Genomic DNA, 9330 nt, shown 5'->3' with positions numbered 1-9330 from the left:
TGAGTTGTTAATTGTCAGAAGATTGATTCCATTTGGCTTTAGGCATCGTCGCCCCCACCCCCCACCCCCCCCACCCCTCCTGCAAAACGCGTCCCATGAAATTAAAAGTCGGCCGTTGTGTAAATTGCAAAAAGGTTTTTTTTTTATTCGTTGTTGATTTTTTTTTTTCACAACAAGCAGAATGCGTCAAGACAACAACAGTGGTCGCGTGGGTCATCAAAAAGCGTTGCCGTGCCAACGCAGCGCAATCCCGGGCACGACGCATCGTTCCGCTGACTTGCGCGACTTGCCATTGCCTGGCAGTCCGGGTCTGGATTCGTTCATCGCGGGCGGCCGACAGCAAACACATTTTTTTTGCAACCGCACGCGAAATTCCGACTCCGCAAAAAAAAAGCGCCGTTTGAATAAATTAACGTCTTGAAAAATGTAGACAGTTTTATTAAATTTTTTAAATATTCACGATATCAAGGGTCGAAGTAATTTTTCAGCCATAAGTTAAAATATTATAAATAGACGTTTTTGTTAAATAATATAGATATGTACGTATTATACAAACACAGGAATGCAACGCCGCTCTTCCTTCTCCCCTCCTCGTGCGTTGTAGTGCAAATTTCAGTGGTTCGCTTAAACCACGCGCGAGACGTTTCGATTGTTTCAAGTAAAACTCGACGAGGATTTACGTCGCAAACAAATAACAACACGTGGACACCGGGTCGCCAACTCGAACCTCTCCTCGCGAGTCCGCAATGAGCGTCGTGGTCATGACGGCTTCGCACCGGTGGTAGCACGTTGACGAACGTATAAATAGATAAATAATCACATGATATTCGATTAATGTTTGATCATGGCTGTAGCGGGAGACGAGTGTGTACGCGAGCGATGCGTACACGCGATGGATGGATGGCGGGCGCGGTGGGGGTGGGAACTCGGGTTCACCGCCGTCTTCCTAAAGTCTCTGTCTGGGCCCGCTCGGATCCAACATGATCATCATAATCTGCGTCAGAGAGCGAGTGAAATGACCGCTGCCTAAGCGGGGCTGCTGCACTGGTGGGTGCAGGAAAAGTTGACGGTGGGTGTAGCAGAGTGGAATTCTTTTCCACTTACTGGCTCAAAGTCCCCCTCAAAAAACACTTGTTGTGTCTTTGCGTTAAACACACACACACACACACGGCACAACAATCACGCAATCACGTGAGCTCGGTTTTTGTTGTTGTTGCAAGTAGCACAGGATAGAAAACTGCAGGATGCATTCTATACATTTTAAATAGAATAAAATAATGTCACCAGTTCAAGCCACAGCTGGGGTAAGTGTGTGCGGGTGGGCCTACCAACGCAGCCCATTGTCCCTGTGGTATCAACAAATCGAGTGTCACTATGGGAAGTCAACAGCAGCGAGCGCAGTTCGCGCCGCTGCGCTACAACAGTTCGTGCACAAAGGTCACCGCCCCTGGTGGCCGGCTCCCCCTCTACTCGCGGAGCGCCGCCGCAGCGGACATGTCGACCACGGCGCTGTGCTCGCTAACGATGCCCGCGTCCACCAGCCTCGCCAGCTCAGCACGGGCGCCCGGCTGCGCCCGCGACTCCTGGACTACCACGAGCACCGCATTGCTGCCGCCGCCGCTGCTGCTGCTGTGCGAGTCCATCGAAAACCACGAATGTGACGACGACCATGACGACGACGAAGACGACGACGAAGAAGAAGACGACGAAGACGACGACGAAGACGACGAAAACGCCAGGGTGCTGAGTGCAGCCGTCAGCTGGTCCGCATCTCCCTCCAGCACCATCACCGGGATCTTCTCACCACCTCCAACGCCTCCTCCGCGCGTCCCTTCCGTGGCTGTGGCCCCGAACGCGCCGAGCAGAGAGCGGAGGTCCAGACCGCCGGCGTCCTCGCCGGCTCGGTCGAGGCGGCGCAGGTCGACGCGCACCGCCGCCTCGCCGAAGTGGGAGGCGATGGCCTCGGCGTGGCGACCGCCCTCGCAGCCGTGCAGCCACAGCACCAGCGGCTCGGCATGCGAGTGCACGGACAGGTAGCGGTGCAGGGCGGACACGGCGGCGCGGGAGGGCGCGGCGCTGGCGGAGGAGGCGGAGGAGGCGGCCGACTCGTCGCTGTGGTGCAGGGCGCACAGACGCTTTTCCAGCACGTCCAGGTTGTAGCTGGAGACGTAGTCGTCAAGATTCTCGGCTGCGTTAAACACCTGCGGGGGAGCGACAGAGGGCGAGACACGGGTCAGGTTTTGGTCTACGCGCTGCATCGTGGCGATGCTCGTGTGTTCTCTGCGTGCGTCTGTGTGTCTGTGCATCTGTGCGCGTGGCTACTTTAGTTAGGTGTGGGGAAGCGGTGGTGTACGAGTTAGTACGCTGTGCTCATCGTCACCGGCCAACACCGGTGAGGATTATCTGAACCGGTTATGGGCCTCCCCCTAGGTCGACTCGGCCTCAAATGAGTACCTTATGCGGTGTGTAAACATCACCACTTGGGAGACAAAGGCGGCCGGGCGCAGTGTTGGCCACCCACCTGCCGTGCCGGCCTTCATAGGTGCTGGCTAACAGCATTTGCCCCAACATTATATTAAGGCTATATGGGGATGTGAACTATGTGGTGATGTGAACTGTGCCCTCGATTGTGGCGACCTGGGTTCGACTCCTGTGGTTTGCGTATTAGTTTGTGGGATTGTGTGTGTGGGTCTGTGTGTCTGTCTCTGTATTTCCATATATCCGCATGGTATCTAAGTGTTCACATGTATAATACATGTTACTGTGATTGCACATATAGTGTGTGTGTGCGTGCGCAATCATGTCTATCTACCTGTACGTGCATGCACATGTCTGTGTGTGTGTGTGTGGTGTGTACGTTCCTGGCCGTGCGTCTCTGCGGATACGTGCCTGTATGTATCTGTGTACATGTACGCACGTGCGTGTGTGTGTGTGTCAGCGTGTCCATGCAGGCAGTGTGAGCAGACACGCACCTGAAAAGCCACGACGACGGCGAAGAATGCGAGCCAGCCCTTGGCCGGGTTCCGCTCGGACGGCGGTCCCCTGCGCGGAGCCCTTTGTGCCGGGTACTTCACTCGGATCGCCCTCCTGGGGGCCTTGGGCCGAGCGCTCCTCAAGCCGGGAGCCGTGGCCCGGGCTTGCAGCGCTGCCTGGGGCTCGAAGGTGAACACCTGCGTCTCCACGAGGCTGCTGCTGCTGCTGCTCATGCCGCTGCTGTGTCTGCTGATGACGCGCGGTGTTGCGGCGGGGCTTGGGCAGGCTCGGAGACGGGGCCTGAGGCTGGGTCTCATGTAGTAGTTGGTGGCGCGGGACGACATCTCCACGTCTGCACCGATGCTGCTGTTGCAGCCGCTGCTGCTGCTGTTGCTGTTGAGACGAGATGAGCAGTGCGGGGGGGCTGCATCCATGGGTCCCCTGCTGCACTTGAGACACATTATCATGAGGGCTGCCTGTTTTGGGTTCGAGTTTTTGCGTAGAGATGCGGTGCCGACGACGGTGTAGCTGGGTTGGTTGTCACGGAGCTGCTGTTGCGGCTGCCATGGGACGTTGCTGCTTCTGTGTCGGGGAGGGCTCCTTTATATAGAGGGGATGGGAGCGGGCGGGGCGGTGACGCTTGGGGCCACGCTGTGACGACATCGCGCGACCGGTTTGGCGACTCCTTCCCATGGCTCGATGCACGCACTCACACGCACTCGCACACGCGCACACTCACACACGCACTCACACACGCGCACACACGCGCACGCACACACTCACACACGCACGCGCACACTCACACTCGCACACACACGCACAGACACACACTCGCACACTCACACACACGGACGCACTCACACGCACTCGCACACGCGCACACTCACACACACACGCACTCACACACGCGCACACTCACACACGCGCACACTCACACACGCACGCGCACACTCACACTCGCACACACACACGCACACACACACACTCGCACACTCACACACACGGACGCACTCACACGCACTCGCACACGCGCACACTCACACACACACGCACTCACACACGCGCACACACGCGCACGCACACACTCACACACGCACGCGCACACTCACACTCGCACACACACACGCACACACACACACTCGCACACTCACACACACGGACGCACTCACACGCACTCGCACACGCGCACACTCACACACGCACTCACACACGCGCACACTCACACACGCACGCACACACACGCGCACACACACACACGCACACACACACACTCGCACACACACACGCACACACTCACACACGCACACACACACGCACACACACACATACTCGCACACACTCACACACTCGCACACACTCACACACGCACGCACACTCACGCACATGCGCGCACACACTCACGCACACGCACTCACACGCACTTGTAAGCACACACACTCAAACACGCACACTCACACTAGCACGCACACACACTCGTACACACTCACACTCGTACACACTCACACTCGCACTCGTACACACACACACTCGTACACACACGAAGATGATAAAGATCCCCCGTATAGTCTTAACAGACTGTTAGAGCAAGTACTGTCAGCGAGCACATATGAAGACCTGAACGGTACACGAGTGGGTGGGTGGCCAGCACCACGCCCGACCGCCTTTGTCTCCCCAGTGGCGATGTTTACACACCGCACCAGGTCCTCATTTGAGGCTGAGTCGACCGAGGGGAGGCCCGGGACCGGTTCAGATAATCGTCACTGAGTGTTGGCCTGAGAGCGGGAATCGAACCCGGGTCGCCGGGTTCAAAGCGCAGCGCGCTAACCGCTACACACACTCGTACACACTCACACTCGTACACACTCGCACTCGTACACACACACACTCGTACACACACGAAGATGATAAAGATCCCCCGTATAGTCTTAACAGACTGTTAGGGCAAGTGCTGTTCGCGAGCCGCGCCTATGAAGGCCGGCACGGCACGCAAGTGATTGGGTGACCAGCTCCGAACGCCGGACCGCCTTTGTCTCCCCGAGTGGCGATGTTTACACACCGCACCAGTTACTCATTTGAGGCCGAGTCGACCTAGGGGAGGCGAAGGAGCGGCTCGCGAGTGTTGTTAACCGCCGCGGCCGGGAAGTCGAACACAAACAGCCGGTTTTGCAGTGCGCTTGGCACCGCGTCAAAGCTGAATCACAAAGGCAACGATCTCCCCCCCCCCGACCCGCGCCCCCCACCACTTTGTTAGTCCGCGGAAAACGCGGCCACCTAAGGTAGCGAAACATTGCAGGGAGCCGTTGATTCGCGCGGTGAATGCGAGCGGATGAAGCGTAAACCCGGCTCGCTTAGAACGGCCATCGCGTAAATTCGGCCCACGTCAAAGGGGGATGCGGGACAGTGATTTGGAACCGCGGGTTGCATCCTTGTAAATCCCACGCGGACACTGAGCGCGTGGCCTGCGCAGATTGTCGGGGTGGTGGGCGAAGTTCGGCCGTGGTTCGCGAGCGTTCGCGAAGTCCTCCGAGGCGCGAATGGCCGATGTTTCCCGCAAAGCCCTCCAGACGCCACTCGTGTTTGAAAGCCGAGTCGTTTACGGCCGCTGAATGCCCTCGTTTGTTTTAAGTCAGTGGTTCTTGATCTTTATCGCAGCCTTGCATCACCTTTGGATTCTCAGTCGTTAAGAATGTCACGATGGTACTAAATACGTCAGGGTTTGATTAAACAAAGTGGTTGTACTTACGTGGCCATGCCATGCGTTGATTTGCCTTCTAAAAACAAAGTCTGGCCACGTCTCGCACCTCCAGAAAGGGCATCTCGCACCCCTAGGGGATGCGTTCACCGCAGGTTAAGAATAACCACTGGTTTAAGTCGTGCGATATTCCGTCTGGACTCTGTACTCGTCCTCTGCAATGTTGACGTTTTTCTTCATCTTTTATTGTTGCTGTTACCGCTGTTCTCACGCAGCAGCATGGATCTCCCGTGTAAAATAACCGGGGAAATAGCCAAAACAGCGTTGTGCGCGCAGCAAATTAAAACAAAATGTCAACATTCGAGATGCTATAACACTCACGTGCAACACGGATGATCTGAATTGCTGTGCTGCGATCTCCTGGCCACTTTGCAGCCCGGCCAAACAAGCCACGTGTTGCAGAGCGCAACGTTTGTGTCATGTCTCTCTCTCGCTCTCTCTACACTCTGCGAAAGCGAAATTACATTCTGTAGCAGTGCGGCGTTGTTCATATTCTCGTTAACGTTGCCCACGGTCCGTCTGCGCCGCGGGTGGCGACATGTTAACTACCTTCACCCGGTATGCAGGAGGACGTTGCATGGAATTCGATCCCAACCTGTGACGTCTGCTGTGTATCTGGAGTTTGCGGTGTCTCTCTCCCCAGTGGTCGCTTGGGTTTCTCTCCGGGTCCTCTGATTTTGTGCTTCCGCATTTAGGAGCACGCGGTTGGAGTATTTGACTGCTGTATATTTTCACATGCCACGCCACTTTGTTGAGCTATCATTTGTGGCCAGGTCGCATCTGAAAAAAGAGCTATATAACTTAATGGGCCTTTACCTTATAAAACAAAACAAAAAACGGTTTAGTTTAATGGCATTGACGCGTGATAATTCTGAAGGGATTATCGCTCTCTACATACATTTTTTTAAACGTATCTTACACAACCCATCAGCCGCGCGGCTTTCTGCGAGTACTCCACATCAATTCGGTCGCCTTGATTCATCTGAAGCAGAATTCTGCACCGTTTTCAACATTCAGTCCGACTTGCTGGAATCAATGCTGACGAACAGCCGATCGTACGGGGAAAATTGCTCTCTCTTTACAGCATCGGATCCTGGGGTTGTGTAATGAACATATATTTTGTACTACGTGGAGAGACGAATGTGTGAAGGAGACATGGTCCGCTTGTTAATGCTGTGTTTTGATTCAACGTTGGGAATGAGAACTGGATTGTAGAAATGATGAGTGGCGCCTCGCGCTGGCTGCGAGCTGTCGCCTACCTCTTGCTGGCCGCGGGAATCACATCGTCAGTTGCCTTTGATGGCATCTGAGAGGAAATATACTACAGCGAATATTTTGGATACTCGCCCGTATGAGTAACGGCCGAGGTTGGCACGGTGATGCTGCGTGATTGGTATCAACATCCGGACGCCAGGCGCCAAGTCGGAGCGCCGCGTGTTGCGACGGCACTTTGTGAGTTTCACTCAGCCCATCAACCGGTTCCGGGGGAAGGGGGTGGCGGGGGTATGTTGACAAAATGAGCCCTGAGTTGTAGGAAAGTCACCAGTGGCAAACTACGCGCGTGTGAATTCTGCACCGCTTGCCTGACGGGGCCGACGCCACAGAGAGATGAGAACGAGCGGCTCTCTCTCTCTCGTGCGTGCTGACGGTAGGGAAAGACGCGACGGTGTCCTCGATAACGCGACGCGTTGGGTGGGTGGGGGTGGCTTTTGAGAGCCCTGTGGGTGCGCCGTGGGTAGAGGCAAGGTGAAGGCACGGGAGGAGAGGGGGAAGGGCAGGGAAAGTGCATCGTGCTGCGTTGTCATCAGCACGACGGGGTTGGGCCAATCCAGATCAAACCGCCCAAAGTACAACTTTTTTCGCACAGTAACTAAGCCAAACTGTGTTTAGTGGGAGGTGGGGGGGGAAGCACAAAACGTTAAGGGACGCTTGGTGTGGAATCGGCGAGGGAAAACAGGAGAGGCCATCGGGAACGTCATTTACGCCGCTGCGTGTGTGACAGAGTTTACAGTTCCGATAGACGGTTTGTCAGAACCAGTTCCTTGTCGTCTTGGACAGATAAAGGGAAGGGAGACCAGGGAGGGACGGGTGAGCGGGTGTCGAAAGTGGAGGTGATAACCGCCCCTCCTCACCCCCACTCACTCACCCCCACTCACTCACCCCCCCCTCCTCCCCATCTCCCCTCCCGCCCCTCCCCACCTCACCCCCCTCCCGCCAACCGCCAACCGGGTTGCAGTGATTACCCAAGCGCAGGGGTCGGCAACCTACGGCTCCGGAGCCGCATGCGGCTCTTTACGGGCTGCTTCTTGACAATATGTACGTATGTACAGTATGTACTCAGATGCATTGCGGCTCTTGAAATACTGAATTTTGTACCGAAATGGAAAGAAATGGCTCTTCTTGTTATTTTGGTTGCCGACCCCTGCCCAAGCGGGTTGAGAATTATTCATGGAAGGGTACAGTTCAGGATATTCGATTCGTCGTTGGTAATCATCACGAAACATTACACGCCAAAAATGATGTGGGGAATTTACATTGCAATCTTTAGTATCGTACCATTTGCGTCCGAAGCAAACTTAAATTCGAATCAGTTGGTTCTGAGAAGGAAAACAAATGTTTTTTGTCTAACAGACAACATTTATATGGAATAAAAGACAAAACATTGCCCAGTGGTATTCCCCGTGGGCCAGATTTCTGGAATATTCCGTGAATTGTACGGGAATCACGTCCCCATGTCGGTGCGGGATTATTTCACGGGAAACCCTAATTGAGAGAACGCGTTATGAATTAAGAGGACACTGGGTATAGGGGGTTGGGTTTTATGGGCCCTATGTTGGGACCCGAACTCAAAATGTCAAACCTTTGAGCCCGTGCGTCAGACCCATAACATAGTCGTTTTTTTTAAAGCAAATACTGTAACTTTGTGCCTTTTCCACGAAATCCCCATTACGATGTGATTGTTGGAGCCTCCCACCTTTATTGGCCACTTATCACGGGAGTGAATTTCCCAGGGAGAGAGGGAGGGAGGGTCAAAAGCGGCTGCGGGCTCGAGTGCCATGACACAGAACTTGGCGGTATCTCTCCAATCCCACCCCGGGAGTGGGGGGGGTCACTCAGCCCACACGTGCCACCAGAACCCAGTGGGAAAGGAATTCACCCTCAACGGCTTCGCTTGCCATGACTCGCTCCCGACCCGACCACCCACGCATGCCAGAAGGCCTATGGTGCAATCTCGACAACCTATTTTTGTATTCTTGCATGACCTTTTAAACCGCCCCGTTGACAGTTTAACCTCTGGTTGGTACGATTGGCTACATACGGCGCGGCAGAAGTTCAGCATGCGTTAACCTACGCCTGCTGAGGGCTACGTCCGTACACAGCAATGCCATCACGGATGGCCTCGTAACACCCAAAGTCAACTGATTATATAATTAATTAATTGATTAAGTTAAGCGCGTTTAAAAATAAACTTGCCAAACATTCCCATCACAGGACTCTCCGACTCTCCTCGAGACCCAGGGAGGTTTTCCGGGCTCCATAAATACCAAGATTATTCTCATTATTGTTCTGCAAATGCAACGCAGTTAAATGTCATTAACGTCTGA

The 9330-nt window shown here is 54.7% G+C and overlaps 1 protein-coding gene across 1 annotated transcript; it reads right to left on the bottom strand.

Moving 5' to 3' along the window:
• Positions 1 to 133: 133 nt before the first annotated feature.
• On the bottom strand, positions 134 to 3560 carry LOC144932927 (uncharacterized). The gene is made up of 2 exons (XM_078857328.1): positions 2973 to 3560; positions 134 to 2201 (listed from the first exon to the last, which is right to left on the bottom strand). The coding sequence occupies exons 1-2, from the start codon at positions 3438 to 3440 to the stop codon at positions 1467 to 1469; spliced, it is 1203 nt and encodes a 400-aa protein (XP_078713454.1). The 5' UTR covers positions 3441 to 3560; the 3' UTR covers positions 134 to 1466.
• Positions 3561 to 9330: the final 5770 nt, after the last annotated feature.

Source organism: Lampetra fluviatilis, chromosome 6 (assembly GCF_964198595.1).
Source record: "Lampetra fluviatilis chromosome 6, kcLamFluv1.1, whole genome shotgun sequence".
Taxonomy (NCBI): Eukaryota; Metazoa; Chordata; class Hyperoartia; order Petromyzontiformes; family Petromyzontidae; genus Lampetra; species Lampetra fluviatilis.
The sequence above is the reverse complement of the archived record's forward strand: the minus strand, read 5'-3'. Positions and strand labels throughout refer to the sequence as shown.